The sequence below is a fragment of the Poeciliopsis prolifica genome, unplaced genomic scaffold (genome assembly GCF_027474105.1).
Source record: "Poeciliopsis prolifica strain line A6 unplaced genomic scaffold, Auburn_PproV2 SCAFFOLD028, whole genome shotgun sequence".
Taxonomy (NCBI): domain Eukaryota; kingdom Metazoa; phylum Chordata; class Actinopteri; order Cyprinodontiformes; family Poeciliidae; genus Poeciliopsis; species Poeciliopsis prolifica.
In genome coordinates this window covers 5,460,979-5,479,790 of record NW_026562403.1, presented here as the reverse complement: position 1 = coordinate 5,479,790, position 18,812 = coordinate 5,460,979, and the positions used below count along the sequence as shown (strand labels likewise).

Below are 18,812 nucleotides of genomic sequence, written 5' to 3'. Positions count from 1 at the left end.
CAAGTCAATTATTAAGAAGAATGTGTTCAAATTTCTCCTTCGTCCCTTTTCAGAGGGGAAAACGCCTTGGAAGGCAACTCAGCTATCTTGTTATAAAGTTTGATGCATCAGACTTTCATTTCTCATGGCAGTGTTCCTCATGCCTCCAGGTCACTAATATTCTGTGCCGTCATCGCCGTTTTAAGCCTCAGCAGAGACGTTTAACAAAACGTGTGTCTGGTCACTATGATGACTTCTCTAGTACAAAGGTTCTGTGCGGCGATGCTTTCAGTCAAAAAAGGCAAAATGGATCTCTAACCATCAACCTTTTATTCTGCCACAGATCTGAGCAGCAGCTAGTGAGGAGGAACCATCTTCATCTCTCATGAATTATGTTCATGATAGAAACACGCAGATACCAACATGAGAATAATGGCACCCTTGAGAAGAAAGAGACGGAGAAGTGAGTTCATGAAAAACTTTGAACGTTTTTCATTAACTTTGAACTTGAAATGTCTATTTGTTTTTTGACTACTCAGACACTTAGGCTGCTCAGAGTGAACCATTAACAACTTTGACAGACTTACAGTCATATAAGTACCTTTACAAGCAGGTATTGAAGACATTTTTTATTAAGCTTACATATTTTTATTCTTTTTTTCTCACTTATCTGATGTATTATTCTAATTTTAAATGTTATGTAAGAGGAAAATTACCATAATTATCAGAAATAAAGGCTGGAAACCATCCATTTGTGTGTAATTAATCTGTATAATGAGATTCACTTAGTGATAAAGCTTATAAATACATAGATTTTTAATTCTAATTTATTGAATGGATCTGAACATTCACAGGGCTGTTTCTGCAGGTGCCAATGCAGGTCACTTCACCATCAGCCACTGAAGTCGTGATATTCTGAAACATACTGATCCAAATAATTCCAAGCTCATCATGACTATTAAGATGTACAATAACTCAAACATCACATGAAGTCATTTTCTATTGTACCTCTTGTTTTTGCCCCGCATTGCAGTTGCTCAGTGGGGATGCCTGGACAGTCAGGTGCATCCTGGGATCACTTGGGCCACACGTCCCTCTATAGGTGATTTGTTCAGCTCACTTTCCTTTTGTTCAGAGAGGGAATCTAAGAATTAAAACACCTCAAAATGTGTTGTCTGTTTCTCTCATGCCTGCATTCATCCACTGCTGGTTTAAGAATTACTTCATATTTTGGATTGACTCATCTAAATTCTCACTACTCTTCATTTTATGGTTTTGAGAGAACCAAGACAATTTGGGGGATAAACTCTGCAGGGGATCGGGCCGTCTCCTCAGTGGGGTCAAATACTAGCATGTCATTTTGGGTTTATCCTGGGCTTCTGCTCCTGCTGCTGGCAGGCTGATGAGAAGAGGGCTGATTGTGTATTTCTATGTGGCCCCAGGTTTTCTTGGTCCCATCTTGGGAGTCCAGGGCAACCTCTGTGCTCAGTCGGATCCAAAAGCTGCTTAGGCCATGGCATCATCCTGATGCCATGGCCTCATCCGAGCCTCTTTCTGCCTCTGGGTGGGAGGACTGGTGGAGGTGTGGGGGCTTGAAACTCAGCTGGGTGTCGCCTTTCTTTAAACTCTTATAGTTTGGCCTATGGAGTGTGCATCATGCTCATCCTTTACTCTGTCAGAGTCCAGTAATGCAGTCTGACAGACATGTATTGCCATATGAAATATAAGATGATATGCACGTATTTTTGTGTCATCTCATATTTTAATTTTACATGTATGAATATACAGCTCTGGAAAAAATGAGAGCACTGCACTGAACCAAATTGAGAATCCCCTGGTTAATCCACCAGATATTGATTTATGAACTCTTTGTGAGATAAAATATTCGTATTGTTTCTAAATGAACATGAACTTGCTTTCTTTGCATTATTTGAAGTCTGAAAGCACTGCATCATTTTTTATATTCTGCAAATAAAGGCAAACTTTTTGCTTGTAATTTCCAAGACATGTTCTAAGTTGTTCATAGAATAAATGAACAACGTTCATTTTACTCAAACATAAACCTATATAAAGTAGAATCATTGAAACTGATCAATTTTGCAGAGGTCTCTTGATTTTTTTCCAGAGCTGTATATACAATTAAATTATGAGAGAATGCACATTGGAAGGACTTTGATTCATTAGTGTCAAATCACAAAATAAACTCACAAAAGTCATTTTATGATCTTGTATTCTCAAACCAAAAATCTTCTTCAATCAATCAGGACAAATGGGAAGGATATTATTTTCTCCACATCATCACATCAGAGGAAAACATTTCTAACATGTGAGCCTTAAGGACTCTATCAAAAGCACATTTTATTGTGTTAAGACAGATTTTTGGCCAAATTACAGGTTTCTCAGGGTTAACTCAGACAGAATCAGTTCAGGTTAGAAGTTAAAAGTGACAATAAATCCTTCAGGCTCTGTAATTTCTGTACAGATGCTCCATACATAGTTTAGTAGATCTATTAATCGTTTTTACAATATTATGACAAAATATTCACACAAACTGACTCGACGGTAGGTACAATTACCTCCAGCTATACTTTCTACATTCCTAACAATGATTACAAAAAAATACTAACTCATTTTTTTTTAAAACTCTTGTCTCCATAGACTCGTAGTGCACAGGTCAGGGAACTCGTTCCCTTGTTCAGTCAGTTAAAGGCAAAAAGACTCTGTGTATCTTTGTGTGCTGATCCCAGATCAGCATGTTCGCAAACAGTGAAGGAGTTATGATTTGGTGTCGAAGCAGCAGCAGCAGCTGAGGCAATCCTCTGTGGCTGCAGCCGACCGGAGCGCAACAGGAACCAGCCCTGTCTGCCTCTGCAATCATCTTTACCCGCCTGTCAGCTGAATCCGCCCGCAGCGCCGCGCGCAGGCCGCTCCGGGGTCACGCACAGGCGGGACTCCCTCTAATCTCAGAGCCATTGCTGATGGAAGAGTTGGTGGGATTCAAGTAAGAAACACCAACAAATAGCAGGCTGAATGATCTAAGAACTAACAAACGCGTCAGTGATAAGGTGCAGATTTTTTTTTTTGTACAATCACCAAGGGGTTACAGAGGGCGAGGCTGTGTGTGAGCACCAGAAAACAAGGTAAAGAACATGCGCAGAGGGGAGATTTCTAAACATCAGTTCAGGCCATCTGCACTCACTTTTAGTCTAGAGGTGCGCCACCTTTTAGAGTTTCGACGCAGACGCCTGTGATTGTTGGCACATGTGAAAATGGTCGCTCTAAAGTCAATGAGAAAAAAGTGCAAAAATGAAAAGGTTTTTGACTCTGATCAGATAAACCCTTGAGTTGCACCCTCTATTTAAATTGGACAATTAAAATCTGTTCAGGAGGCCACAGGTTAATTCACAACTTCATCAATTCAAATGTGCAGATTTACCTACACCTGGTCATGACATTCCTTCATAACTTGTAAAAAAAAAAAACACACACACACAAAAATAACAAACATTTTAGTCATAAACTCTAACCACATAACAAACTAAGGGGATAGTTATAAAATGGTGAGCTCCCATCTATGATTGTATATGTACAGAGTTTGAAATTAGACCCATTTTCTATTCATATTGGTTTAATGTAGGCCATTAAGCTGATAAAATATGGTGAGCGATATATTATTTCTACAACAATATCTTGTAGAAATACAATAAAGTCATTTCTGTTTATGACAGAAATTCCTTCAAACCATTTGTCATCAAAGCAGGAGTGAAACGTTCTCCAGGTGAGTAGAAACTGAAACATGTTTGGTGCAAAATATTCTTCAGCAAAATAAATTAAATGATAGAAGCTTTGAAAGATGAGAACTGGCAAAGAGGTGAAATGACCGGCCCTCATTTAGTGACATAACATTGGTGAAGGTGATTACAAGCAGTTTCAACTCCAATATGTAAAAACATTTGATCTGTTTTTTTCTACATTGTTCAAAAATTATTCCACGGCTGGCACAGTTCTCGACTCACAAGCTGAGATGCACAGTTACAATGAACCACAGCCAAAAGTGCTTTCAAAGGCCTTAATGAAGAGTTCAGTAAATGTGAAATGAATGTTTTGATCTGGCACAAATGTGGAACACACTGCGTGCCACCTAAATGTTTCCACCACTCCTATATAATTTAGCTACCCACAATCACAAATGGAAAAATATCTGGAGGATCTTTGGATGACAGATCAAAGAGGCAACTTTAATTTAAAATATTTATATAAAGTATCCATTAAATGTCATTTTCCTCAGACTACATAAAGAGTCTCCTAAAAACAAAAACTGTATCTCTATAGTCATGAGTTAAGAGAAACATCAACTTTCACTTCAAATAAAATAGCTTTCTGGCATGTGATATATCAATTAAATAAAAAAAATATTTTGTACAAAATCTGACTAACTACTTTCACTTAATTATTTACTTATTTAATATATTGTAGTAGAGATTTTTGGCAGCCTGGCATTCATATTTTAAAAACTATTCACTTCAAAATTCAATTTTCCTTTCTAATGATTTTCTTATAATTGCACTTGAGCTGTCTGATCTGCATTTAAACTGTTCAGTAGTTCAGTGTATAGCATATAATCGGTCTTATCAATATTTTTAAGACTTTTTTTGTAAATCAACCTGATTGTAATCTTCTCCATGTAGTCAGGGAGTCAGTTAGGTTTTATAGTTCACTGGGATTACTGAGATTAAGGGTTTTACTGAATTGACATGTGAGGTCATTTGTCTTTAAGAGGAAACACTGACATGTATATTCAACACTGTTGTGTTTCAGTTGTGGCTCTTGATAATTTCTTCACACCAGTAAGAATCGGCATTCATATGAAATTTTTGTCCAGTTGCTGTTAATCTGTAGTAGAGTCAATTCTGAAAAAGTGCACTGAGTTTATTTGAGGAGCAGCAGAAAATCAGCACTGTGCAGGGAGGACTGCAGAGGGAACGCCCCGTCTTCTAAGTTCAAAATAAACAAAAACACTTTTGGAGGTAATGTGTAATCAGATATTGTGTGAAACACACTTTCTCACACTCCTATAGGTCCTTGTGGTGCTCACAAGCCGGCTTTGTTCTACGGCCCGCAGCCCAGAGGCCGGGCGGCTCCCTGTCCGATGAGATCGGTGTCATCTGAGACGAGCTCTTGAGCTAAAAGATTTCAGGGCACATGCTCCAGTCCTGTCTGTCCTTCGACTCCCAGTAGCCGCCCTTGTACACAAAGTTTGTCTCGCCAGTGATCGAGTCCCTCCTCTGGTGAAACCACAGCGGCTGGTATCCTTCATAGTCTCTGCCTGAGGATCAAGCACAGATTTTACTTCAGAAACTTTGTCCACAAATCGCAGGGAGGAAAAGGCACGCTTGCAAATAATTACTGAGGAAAACAGAAATGTGTTTCGATGAGAAGCAATCGGTGTCAGTGCACTACATTTGGGTTAGCTCCAAATGTGGACCAAGCTGTAACAAGTTTGAATGAGGATTTTAAGGAACGAAACGTCAAACAGAAAATTAAGATCAGAGAAAAATAAATAAATAAAATAACAGAGTCATTGTACATCTTATGTCAAACCGGTTGGAAAAGAGGAGAAGCTTCAGCTTTTTGATGCACGGGTTTTACTTTCTTTTTTAAAAAATAAATATCTAAAATTAGCTCAGCATTTATTTTTCCAAATTGTGCATCTTTATACTACTTAAAAGAAATCACAACCCTCTTCCTCTTATTTTTTAACAACTTCAAAGTGCTTTCCTGAGGTTTTATTTGTGGATCAAAACAAAGTAGTGCTTTGCTGCGAAGTGGAAAGTAATTGATGGGTTCGACATTTTATTACAAATTAAAATCTAAATCAGAGGTATGAATGCTTTTTGCAGGGCTCTGTACTCAAGTCAGCATGTATTGTAGGCCAGTTCTGAGTGAAAATGCACACGTATGCAGGAAAAAGTCATGTGTTTTCCTGAGCTGTTATTTAAAGAAGTCGACATGAGAAGAGTATCATGCAGATCCAGAGGCAGAGCACACAGAGGACACACAAAATGATGGAGAGAGTGTGTGTGTGGGATGCACAAAAGAGGGGCACAGAACAACCCCCACTCACCAGAGTCATAATCACACTCTGACCATCAACAGAGGGAGGAAAAGAAAGACAAGTCATGGGTACATTGAATAAAAACCTGCACTTGTCCAACAGGGACAGTCTAGATGGATCCCTCCAGGTCTGAGTTCCGGATTATAATAAAGAAATTCACCCTCAAACATTTACTTTTCATCTCTTCATGTATGCATTTTAAAATAAGTTTGACATCCAAACAGCCAAACAGGCTTTTGACAAAAAAACCCAAAAGAAAACTGCTGAATGAAGTGCTCACTTCCTTCGAAAACCAAACTCCTTGCTATATAAGACGTACCTTCATCCAGTGCATCTGTGGCCTCTGCTTCCCTTCGCCGTCTCACAGCTCTTTGTTTCTCTTCTAGTCTCTGTTTTTCAACGTTCGCCTCGTCCCACCGGCCGTCCTCCATCAGTCTCTGGTCGGGTCTCTTCCGGCTGTCGGTCAGCGCCACCCCGTCCTCCGGCTCGTTCAGTGTCAGAGCCAGAGAAGAGAAGTAGTACATGTTCTCGGCGTTTTCCCTGACAGAGTGAGAGGGAATTGGCCAGAGTCACATTGCGATGTTTTACATTCAGTCGTATTGATTGGACGCCGCAGCCCTTTTCTCAACAGCTATGACTCATAAATAGCAGTCGTCTGATTTGTGGAGCAGAGGCTTACGGTAGAGGGTATTTCTTCCACAGGAGTTTGGGGGGTAAGGTCTGATAGACTGTCTTATGCTTTCCTTCTGATCCGCTGCGCCCTTCGCTGCTGTGAATGATCTTAGCACTTTCCATTTTTTCATCCCATGTACCAGAGAGGATGTAATGAGCCTGGCCTCCACTGTCTGTTACCACACCTGTTACCTGGGGGTGAGATGGCATCATGTACTTTGTTTGTTAGAAATGTCAGTGGACACCACTGAAACTTTAGAAGATTACTACAAATCTCAACCAAATGCAAGGATCCATGGCCATAAAATACTGTCCAAACTTTAAAGAAGCTTAAATAATTTACAGTACACTGTTAACTATATGACTATTGCATTGCCTCTACATTGTGCCTCATGTTAAAGCATAAATAAATTTTAGAGAAAAAAAAAGAAGCTTAATTGATTTAACATGTAATAATAAAAAATAAACCACAGACGTACAGCGCCTCCCACAGTCTCGACTTGCAGCTATAGCTCACAAGAAGTCTCTACCAACTTTGCACAAAACTGTAATTTGTGCCCATTTGTTCTTCTGTAAAATCTGAAGTCCTGGACAAATAACACTTGACCAGAGTTTGATCTGAACCTAAAGTGTTTTAGCTAAGAATTTGCAACCTTCAACAGGAAGATTAGCCCGTATTTAACACCTATTTTCTCAAAGTCTGACTAGTTTCATGTTCATACTGAAGCAAAGAATCCCACAGCATGACACCTTGTGGGTTTCTTTTAGCCACTCTTTCATAAATTCCAAATTTGAGGCATTCATTGGGATTGGTGGTTGCAAATGTAAAAATGCTTTCTAGCTAATTTACCTCTTAACTGTTTGATCATAATTATAAGCAAAGTGTGTAATGTTTAGCCTTTACCTTTCGTGAGACATCCCTGGAGAAATAACTGTAAGGTATAAACTTCAGCTGGCACGTCTCCTTCGTCGTGTTATTGATGATTTCAATGTCTCCCGACTGAGTAAACACATACAGAACATTATTAATGAGGAAAACACTCCCATAACTACACCATGCCTAAACAACAAATTTTCCTCTCTGGGTAATTATCATCTTGAAAATTTGATGGATCATGATGCATTACTTTCTGCTGAATAGCAGAGAGTCCTAAAGGACCTGTTCAGTCTTTTCTATTCATCAGCTTGATGCTATCGTGCAGAAACTGGGTCATGCTGCAGTTCGATGGGGCGCTAGCATTTGGCATGCCGAGGTGAGTGACGCTTGATTGGTGCAGGCAGACCATCACCTATTGGTAGATCAAACTCTAAATTTTGATGAGGCAAATCAAAAATCAAAGACAAAACTGAGTTCTCTCTTAGATAATAAATTAAAGACTAATTTTTCCCATCCTTGTTTGGAAGATTCCAGACGGCCACCCGTTTTCGTAATTTGTGGGTGAGCTCATAATCCTGGCAGCTTCAGTCTTGCTGTGTAGACGTGCAGAACGACTGAACTGCTACTACCGCAGTATGCATTACCAGTTTGCTTTGGGCCAATTAAGACTTGACCTATAACAACTTGCTGCATTTATATGGGCAGCCGGCCTCCTACAGAACTATCCTCAGTCAACGGAGTCTGTTGGAAGATTGTATGTGTACTTAAAGGGCAAATAGTGTCAAATTTGGTAGCATAATTAACACCACAAATGTTATTCAGGCCTCAGAGCAGCAAACAATGTTTCTCTGCACAGAGACTGCAGATGGCTTAAGCATCTGTCCCATAAAAAGTATTCAAGATGTTTAATCTTGAATAGTTCAGACCCAGAATGTGTCCTTCACACCCAGAATAAGACATTCTTATTCATGAAGGATACTACAGGGCATAGTTAACTTCCTGGAAGAGCTGTGGGAGGCCTCTAAAGTAAAAGCTCTGAAATGTCTCTGCAATCCAGATCCAGCAGGAAACCTATGGATTAATTAATACTCATCATCAAAGTCATCATCGTAACCACGTCTAGCTTTTTTTATTTGGCTGCTTGACTGATGAGGTTGTCTGACAACAGTTTGTGGCTTAATATTTAAGTTGTTCACTTATCTTTTTCAGCAGCAGATGGCAGCAAAAACACGTGATTAAAAACAAGACACATTTCCAACACATTCAGGCTGTTGTAAACCTTTTGAAATACTGAGAATACATAAATACATTTTCTTTTATGATTTTCTCCAAAGTTGTAGACATATAAAGAGACACTAACAGAGTAATGTCCTACAAGATAGTAAAAATGAAAAAATAATTTAATGAGGGGAAGTAATAGAAATGGACCCAAAGTCACATGTCTTGCATGTGAATCTGGGTCCTCTAAAAAATGTTTTCTCAAGTTGTTAATAAATAAACATTTAAAATGAATCCATGTTTCACTATTTGATACTCTGCACTAAATACATTTACTGAAAAAAAAGGATAGATTTGAAGGTCATGGCAGTACTGCAGAGAAACGACTCGTTTATAAAGAGATGAGGTCAATAACCTGGTCAATCCACAGTCTCCCCACAATGATGTTGTGCACCGTGGATGTGACCTTTCGCCACACATAGTGGTTCCCGCTGGAGTGGAAATGAAGGTGAATGGCACCTGGGGACACAAAAGGACCAAAGTAATATTATAGGAGGGAATCATTACAATAGCATCGTTAAGCTTCCTGCTATCATAAAAAGGTGAAATGAAGACTGTAGGATTGGATTTATGATTCAAAAACAATTTTTTCTAGTATTTATGCTCTGTACAGAGTCACTTTTATCTACATCCAATAAGTCATAACCCCAGGATATTTATGACATCCATTTCACAAGGAATGATTCCCATTATTTTTTTTCTTTTTATCACACTGAAGCTACCCAACACCAAGTGAGAAAAACCAGGCATATGGATCACCGGGCTGATTCAATACCAAACAAATCTTTTTTTTCTATTTATTTGACCCAACAAACCTCTTTGTGTTCCAAAGCAATATAGATAATATATTCTGCTTTGGTTTTATTTTTGCAGATGAAACTCTAATTTATGCAAGCAGGTCTGTAGTTTACATCATTTGTGCTAATGCTACTAAACAACCTTAGAAGAAGAAGAAAAAAAAATGTCACAAAACATACATTTCTATTACCCAGTCCTAAAACTCCAATGCAAATCTATGTGCAGTCTGACTGGAACAGATACCTGAGTTTTTGCATTTCTCACCAAATACATAACCGTTTTAGTGGTTGTCTTACCCAGAGGCATAATGGAGAGGTATTTGCCACGGAACTTGCTGGCAATAGTGATTTCCTGCCTCAAGGTCCAGCCTCTTCTGGAAATCACGTGATGTGCAGCTGCAGGCGGGTGATGGCTCACCTAGTCAGAAACAAGGACATAAAGGCTAAAGGACAGAGAATGAAATCACTTTATGCTATTTTAAAATACAGTAACCTGTTTGAAAAATAGGACTTGACACCAGTTTATGAGTCAAATGCGAGTAAGCACTTTGAGAAATGTGCAACCAAAGTTTTTCTGTAGCTGTTACCTGCTCACACAGTGAGCGGTAGCCAAATTCCTCCAGGCGGTCGAGCTCGAAGGTCTCTCCCAGAAGGGGGTTGAAGGGCTTGGCTGTGCGGTGGATGGTGGTGGAGTACGAGGAAACGGAAAAGGCCGCAACTAGGCACATCTGCTCCAGGGAAGACTCACAGCGCGCCGCCTTGTCCAGAAGCTCGTAATACTCCAGGTCCTCGGTGAGACGTTGCAGCATGGACAGGGGCTCGTTAAAGTTCACCTGTCGGAGAATCACAATTTGTAAAACTCACTACATTTTACAAAAGAGCGTGTGTCATGTTAAACGTAATATAATTGAATTCAGCCTCATAATAGAGCAGAGAATTCAATATATATCTTAACTGGTATTATAGAAAAGAAATTGAAAGTAAAAATCAGAAAAGCATGGTGCGCATTCGTATTCAGCTCCTGTTTGCCAATACTTTGTAGGATTACCTTGCAACAGTTTCAGCTGTAGGTCTTTTAGGATATGTTTCTACAACTTTACAGATCTAAAGTCTAAAACATTTCGCTCTTCTTTTCAAAATTTAAAATCAGGTAAGATGGAGAACATCTGGAAGGATCTATCATCAAGTCCTGTCACAGATTCTCATTAGGATTTAAGACTAGACTTTCATTAGCTCATCTGATTTGGCTGTAAACATCCCAATACATCCTGGCTGTATGCTGAGTGTTGTTCAGCTGAAAGGGGAATCTCAAGTCCACTCTCAAGTATTTAGCTCCATCCATCCAATCAAAATCCAAATATGTGGAATTGTCCTTCCACTTTGCAAATGCATGCTATTTTATGTTGGTCTGTCACACAGAATTAAAATGAAATAAATTAAAGATTGTGGCTCTATTTTGCTAAAGGTGTCAATATTTTACAGGGCAACATATGGCTCAGACTTACAGGCATTGGGATTTTAGAGAGCTCCTTGCCGATGCAGTTCTTCATGATGCTCCATAAATTTAGGGAATAATTGGGCTTGTCTGGGATTTGGGTCCGGCTTTGCCTGTGTCGCTTCGGCTCCTTCGCCGAGACATCATTACAGATTGGAGACATCTGGGATGGCGAGAACAAATAGGAGTGGACCCAAATGTTTCAGAAAAATGGTTTCAGTCGCCATGAAGGGGCTTTCAACCTGTTACTAGACTGTGACTCAAATGAGGACATTAAAACATAGACTGGGAAAAAAAAAAACAGATCTTTGACTTATTAAAATTTAATGCAATGATGAAACCATACATCTGTGGCACCACAGGGCTGACGACATGATGGTAGGAAACACTGAAATAAGCAGTGTGTGTGTGTGGGTGTGTGTGTGTGTGTGTGTGAGTGAAAGACTGTGAGAACAGCAAGTGTAAATGTTCTACAAGTAAATCAATGAAGTGTCAGCCCTGTAGAAAAACAAATGGATCTATACTGAGAGCACAGCAGTCAGCAGCATTTTCAAATGCCAGACATATTATTCATTCTTGTTAGAAGGACAGACACTTACATGGTCTTCCTGGTTCCAGTCACTGGCCTGGCCTCCACTTGCTGCACTTAAATTACTCTGAGATCGCCTGGAATAAAATAAAATTTTCTGCATGAACAAATGAATAAATGAATGAAAGTGCCTATGAAATTCACAGCAAATAAATGAAATTACAGAGTAGAAACAAAGCTCTTCAACAGCAATATTGACCATTAATGATGCTTCTGGAATAGAGGGATACACCAATCTACCACAACAAAACAACAGCTGAAAGGTGAGTTAAAATACACAGATCTGGCAGTGAAAATGAAATGCTCCATTAGGAAGTCCTGGGTTCTGGCAATATGCAGGTTTTATTTTGATATATATGCCGGCTACACCCTTATAGATTGAGCATAACACAGAAAATTCTGAGACAGCTGCAAAAACTACTGAGAAACCCCGAGAATAAAAGGTTGAGGATTAGAAAATGCAGACATCCTCCCAAAAAAGACAGAGTGTCTAGAAGACAGATTCTGTCCACTGCTGTTTGTCTCTACTCTGACAAAATAGGTGATACATTTTTTGAGAAGAATTATAAATTACATTTGAATTCTTTATAACAAAGAGCAAACAAAAGCAAAATCAATGAGAAAAGGACACAAAAACTTTGTCTTATTGATCAAAGATAAAGGTAAAATTTAAGTTTGTATTAAATTCAGGTAAACCTCTAAACTCCCTGGATATTTAAAAAAAAAATTAAAAAAATGACATCTTTTGCCGACTCTTATGAATGCGATTTTTTTTGTGCTTTTGTCACTTCAATACAATTCATTTATTTTTCCAAGGACAAAAACTGCATGGAGACTGACTTGTGTTTTGTGTTTTCACTGGCAGTCACTGTTATGAACGCAGTGGATTCATCCATGGCATCAAAGTACTCAGTATCCTCATCTTCGTCACTTGCGTCTTCTTTGTTCACCCTTTCACTCCCTGCAGTTAAAGTTAAAGAATACACTTTATTTGACGGGTTGTGAATAAGATTGTCATGACGCTGTCATAAACATGACATAACACCTGTCATGAACATGTGTAAGTCTTCATGAATATTTATGACTGTTGTCATAAACTGTCATTCAGTAAATCATGACACTTTTAATGCAAAGTTGACATTATTCAAAATGTCTTTGATATGACAATTTGACATTAACAAGAAATTATGATCTGACATAAATTTGTTATAAAAGTATTAAACTTTAAAAATGATGTATCTTTATGTTACTAAAGGTAAAGTTTAATCAGTAATACTTTTATAACAAATTTATGCCAGACCATGTTTTCTTCTTTAATGTCAAGTTGTCATAACGAAGACATTTTGAATGTGAACTTTGTATTAAAAGTGTCATTATTTACCGAATGTGAGAGAATTTTGGTTCAACAGTTTTTGAATAAACAGACCATTGATTAATATTTTTAGATAATGTAATTACTACCTCTAACTTCCTTGTCTCCAAATCTAAACCATCTGACAACTTAAAATGTTCTTCCTACACACGAGGATGCTCTGTAATGTACAGCCACAGGCTACACATGACTTTTAGCCAATGAAATTAGGACTGCTCTGAGGTCCATGTGAGGAAATAGTAGACATTTGCTCTCACTCTGACTGGTGGTTGGGGCACTGGGTGTGTTGGAAGAATGCGTGGGTCCTTCTCTCCACGCTCGCTCAAGGCTGTTGTGCTGCTTCGCGAGCTGTTCGATCGTCTCCTCTAGGTGGGTACGCTGCTCTCGCTCGTATTGCAGTGCCCGCTGCAGTCTTCTGCTGTGAGTCTCAGCTAGGTCCAAAAAGTCTCGACATGCCTTAGGGAGATATGAACATGGGGACGGTTACAGAGCAATAGCTAAAATGTCTGACGTATGATATACTCTGAAAGTGTTCATGTTACAGATTCTGAGTTTAAACAAAAAAAAAAGTGTGTAAAAAAAAAAAATTATAAAAGTCTAGAATGACCTTTAGCCAAAGTAAGAATTAAAAGCAAAACAACCATACAGACAATCACTGGAATCAACGTTCTTTAGCAGCACAAGTAGTTAGTAAAGTTATTTAGAGTGGAAGGCATTTATAGACTCCTCTTGCTGTGTTGAATGTACCTCTGAGCAAATAGCTTGTGCTGATGAGCTGCAGTTAAAACCACTGAGCGCACAGCCGGGACCTTTCTATTGACCGGCCGAGCCAAGAGGGGGCATCGTTGCTATTCTGATTTTATTGCTGGAAGGAGGTTACTTTAGATCAGATATTTATTACATGTCAGCAATTGTTGGCTCTGCATCAGGATTTTCACGGCCTTCCTCATATTAAGCCTAAGGGTCATTGAACCTGAATAACATATCTCAGTCAACTTCATGCACTGAAACATGCCTTGTGACTGTCACGGAGGTTTTACTAGAAGGACAGAGCTAAGGAATAATGATCTAAAAGTGCTGCGTTGCATTTTACCTCTGCCTTTTGAGCAGACTCGTGACAGTTTTTGCCAGAGTGAATATCTAATCACAGGATTACATTTGTTTTTTTTTTTTGGTCAATTCCACAAATGTGTTACTATTTTTGCAAGAATGTGCAGAACTGCTGATGTTTGAGCCTAATCACTTTTATAAATGTGGAGAAAAGGCACCACCTTCCATACTAAGAAATCTGACATAATATAAACACATGATCCTATAATGTTTTGAAAAACTTTATCACACATCTATTAGTTGTAGTTGGAAATTATTTAATAGTAAAATGTGAAAAGGTAAGTGTTAGAGTTTAGAAAAAAAGGAGCGAAAATATTGTTCTAATACACCCTTGTAAAATTAAGAATAAAGAAAAATTAATATCAATAAAAATAAAGATAATTCACTTGTTCTGCTCAATATTTCTCAAAATATAGATATTTTAATGAACACCAAGATTGAAAACAGTAGAAAAATTATCAAATTCTTACAATCAAAAGTTTACCATACACTGAAGGAATGTTGATTGAGTTAACAAGTGCATTGATGTAATAAAGCCTTATGACATTTAAGCTTTTACTGAAAAAAATAAACATTTTTGCAATTTAAACTATTATGTTAATTTCAAGCATTATAAAGGATAAACCTGGTTTGTCATTGACATTTATGCAAACTAAACAACTCTCATCCAAAACATTCTGTTAGGTTTGACTTAAAAAATAAAAGCACTTTTCTGTTCTTATTTTTTAAGAACAGAAATCAGAAAAAAACCAAGATGGCTTAAAATAAAAATAAAAAAATCAGATTATGTATTAAAAGAAATCTGATTTTATTTGCACTAAATGGTACTAACCTTTGAAATGATAAGATAAATCTTGTTGCTTAAATTCTTAAAATGAAAAGAAATATATTTCTTGAACAGACTAAATAAAAGTCACTACATATTTCAGACACGAGACAGACAAGACAGAATATGAGCTTTCCTCGTGGAAATGATAATAAGCCTCTTACCTTCAGCAATCTTCTTTTAATGCCAAAAGATCATTGCTGAACTTAAATGTCAGGTCTATGTGTGACGTATGAATCAACTTCCTCTGGCAGAAGCATGATATGAAACTCAAAGTAATCTCTAAGATGTTTGAAAGTTCCACTTTTTAAATGCTGACTCCTCAGTATGATCACAGACTACATGTGACTTGTGGTGTGTTGGAGAATTGAGAATCAGTAGCATCAGTGTAACAGACTGGAGGGAGTTGCAAGAAAGATTTACCATCATTATCAATAATAATAATAATCAGTTTGAGATTAAATTGCCCATTTTATCAAACTAAGTCATTTCACAAAGAATAAACTGAACTTGTTCTCTGAAATTGACATAACTTATTCAGTTAAAAGATTAGACTTGTTTTGAACTGAAACTGTAACATTACACTGAGCAGACACAAAATAAACTGAGTTAACCTTTTACGCGATTAAACGATGATAACCCCAAAGAGGCATGCTCTGAAATCCATACATGCACGATCTGTCACTCGACCCACAAACGACACATATGAGAAGTCAGGTCAAGGTTGACTGACCTAAATTAAAACCTCGTCAGGCTAGAATATCCTTATTTTATAAAATGAAACAAAAAATTAAGTTGAACAATCCAAAAACTATTTATTTACGATTCACTCCATTTTCTTATGAGACAATAAAAAATGACTTATTTCATAAACATTCAGGCTTTAAAATGAGTTTTGCATTAATTTAATAAGTTTGGTTAAAATCACAAGACATTAGAAATCTTACTCTACAGCCTAATAGCGAAAATGGAGCTATAATACCCCGGGTAGTTCAAAAACTAAATATACACACACATAATGAAAATTCTGTAAACAGCCCCGAGTAGAAGAACAGTAAAATACTTGCAGCAATTGATTGTATGATATACTAAAATTAGTCAACCTTCTTTCTATCACTTTACTTTGGATACAAAATTATGCAATGACAATTTAACAGTATCTTCCAACAGATTATCTAATCTAAAATTAGTAATTTAAACCAATTTGCATGATTTTGTTTTCATATTTCTAAAAAAAATCAAAAGGGCAAAACCCCAAGTCAGGACTGCATCTCTGATGTGGAAGCACATAATTTAATGCTATGAACCTCCAATTTAATATGGCTTGACTATCACCTAATCATAATTTATGTCTACGTTACTTGAAAGCAGCACTCCTGAACAAAAGACTCTAATGAATCAAGTCGACTCTGAAAGCTATTTTCTGCTTCTCTAATCAGGATGTCCTTGGAAGCAAAGCAGCTGTTCCATAAAAACCTTTCTGTGTTTAACACATGAATCGATCGGTCAATCGATCCAACACATTGCACCCCTGAGGTCAGTGAGAGTGGGTGAGTGTTTTTGTAAAAAACAAAAAAAAGAACAAAAAAAAAAAACTGTTTTATGCTAAGGAGTAAAACTGCTAACCATTATTCTGCAGACAATAAAATGAAAACATTTCTAAAGTGTTTGCAAAAGTAATACATTCCTCTTCAACTTTATCAAGATTGTGTTTTGTGAAAGTGTCACGTTACAACCACAGACTATACTATGTGTTATGCTGATTTTATCTAACAAACACAGAGTTCATTGATATGAAGTACAAGGAAAATTACACAACTTTCCTTGTTTAATAATTAAAAACTTTAAAAGTCTTTCAGCTTCCTCTGAGTTTTGCATACTTGGACAATCATGTTTGATTGTCCAAACAATCAAACGTGTTTGGACATGTTGATTGTCCACACACAACATATCTTGGTAAATTAACTCAAGCCTAGTCAATTTAAACGGCGACAATGGGTGAATGTCAATTTTCAGGTCTTGCCTCAGTTTCTTTATCAGAAGGAGATTTAGATGTATACTCTTTGATGTATACTGCTTTCTTTTCTATCCCGCACATCATTTTGCAAGGACATAAAGTTCAGTTTTAGTCTCATTTTCCCAGAATGTTACACGAATATTAAATACACAACCTTTGTTAAAGAGGTTTTTAAAGCTAATGCTTTCTCTGGATCTTAATTATAGATCCAGGGAACCTACAATTCCCTGGATGGTGGTTGGAAGCAATGCAACCACCATAAAGGTTGCACTGCTTAATAAGCTATAGTTGAATGAAGACTAAACTGAATTAAACATTGAGCCACTGTTTTCATACTATTATTTATTCTTTAAATAATTTGTAGAAATCATTTCATAGCTATGTGAAATTTAAATTTACAAAGGTGAAGTTTCTATTTATAACATAACATCAGAAGACATTCAAGGAGTATGAAAATTTGCAAGACACTGTATCTGAGGAATACAAAATGTACTTCCCATCAAATTATTCGTACTCGCAGGTAGACGCTACTGCAAATTTAAAATACATTTACAGCAGCTTGTAATGCACATAAAAAGTTTAAAGATACTTGACAGGTAGACAGTTATCACTAAGATCCTGAGACCAAACCCACATAAAAAAGCAGAAAAGGAAAAAAAAACAAAAAAAACAAACCTGTTTTGTTTTGTAGTCCTGTAGCGGACTTGCTCGCTACAGTCCGTTTAGTCAAGCAGGTTCTGAGAGTGTGTCGAGAGTTTGAGAAATGTTGGGGGCTTCAGCTATTTTTGTCACCCTTACTGCATATCATATTTAGTGTTGCTCCTTTGGGACGTCAACCCCTTCCTCATTCACCACTAACAAAACTATGGTAACACACCAGGTTGTAAAACATGGTGTGTCTCGGAAAACCAATGAACAAATAACTTAGGCAAACAGTATGGTTGCATAAAACCAGTTAAATAAAAGGGGATACACCTTATCTGTTGGGGTGTAAATGTGCCTGTCTAAACATGCGGGCCACAGCAGGAATATTGTGTGACCATCTAATCTTTCGTCACTTTCTAGCCAGGACATCATAGATGACTGGTATTCCTGTCACTTCAATCCTTCTGCAGCAGGCAGGATACAGACCACTGAAGGCTGGTGCATCTTTTAACTGCAAAGTCTGGGGTACTTACATTGATCATAGCATTGGAAGTGATGCGGAAAAGGGTGGCTCTCTCGTTAACTGCCTTGATCTTTTCCCCTCCCTCCAATGGGACTTTCAGTCCTTCCAGTTCACTGAGGGAACGCTGCAGGGCGGCTCCATGTTTGGCGATTAGGTCATTACAAGTGCTGAGGTCATCAAGCTTGCTGACAAGTATCTTCAGGGTACCCTGGATCTCGCTGCGGTCCGACCGCGATGCCGGCTCCTCATCTCCTGAGTCATCTGGAAGGGAGAAGTCACATTATGAAACACTCAACAAAGATAAATTATGGATTAAAATTTTTACCCGGGAGCGTTTTTTTCTATGGAGTACCCACATGACATTGATAAACATGCACAAAACCTCATTAAGAAGTCACACATCCCATTAAAGATGCATAAAATTGACTTGTAGATACATAAATTAATGTAAAGAAAGTAAAAAAAACCTGTTTCCAAACCATAATCAGTATTATCACTGTGACTTTTCTCAATTACA

At 37.7% G+C, this 18,812-nt stretch overlaps 1 protein-coding gene across 2 annotated transcripts in view; it reads right to left on the bottom strand.

The window, feature by feature from the left end:
- Positions 1 to 2,192: 2,192 nt before the first annotated feature.
- osbp2b (oxysterol binding protein 2b) overlaps positions 2,193 to 18,812 on the bottom strand; it is a 43,321-nt gene continuing 26,701 nt past the window's right edge. For both annotated transcript variants that reach the window (XM_055049028.1, XM_055049029.1), the window contains 12 exons: positions 18,306 to 18,556; positions 13,432 to 13,630; positions 12,643 to 12,763; positions 11,813 to 11,879; positions 11,224 to 11,376; positions 10,306 to 10,551; positions 10,016 to 10,136; positions 9,277 to 9,380; positions 7,671 to 7,766; positions 6,774 to 6,958; positions 6,414 to 6,634; positions 2,193 to 5,305 (listed from right to left, as the gene is read on the bottom strand). In XM_055049028.1, the coding sequence (XP_054905003.1) occupies positions 5,163 to 5,305; positions 6,414 to 6,634; positions 6,774 to 6,958; positions 7,671 to 7,766; positions 9,277 to 9,380; positions 10,016 to 10,136; positions 10,306 to 10,551; positions 11,224 to 11,376; positions 11,813 to 11,879; positions 12,643 to 12,763; positions 13,432 to 13,630; positions 18,306 to 18,556 (1,907 nt within the window). In that variant the 3' untranslated portion in view covers positions 2,193 to 5,162. The remainder of the gene's footprint in view (positions 5,306 to 6,413; positions 6,635 to 6,773; positions 6,959 to 7,670; positions 7,767 to 9,276; positions 9,381 to 10,015; positions 10,137 to 10,305; positions 10,552 to 11,223; positions 11,377 to 11,812; positions 11,880 to 12,642; positions 12,764 to 13,431; positions 13,631 to 18,305; positions 18,557 to 18,812) is intronic.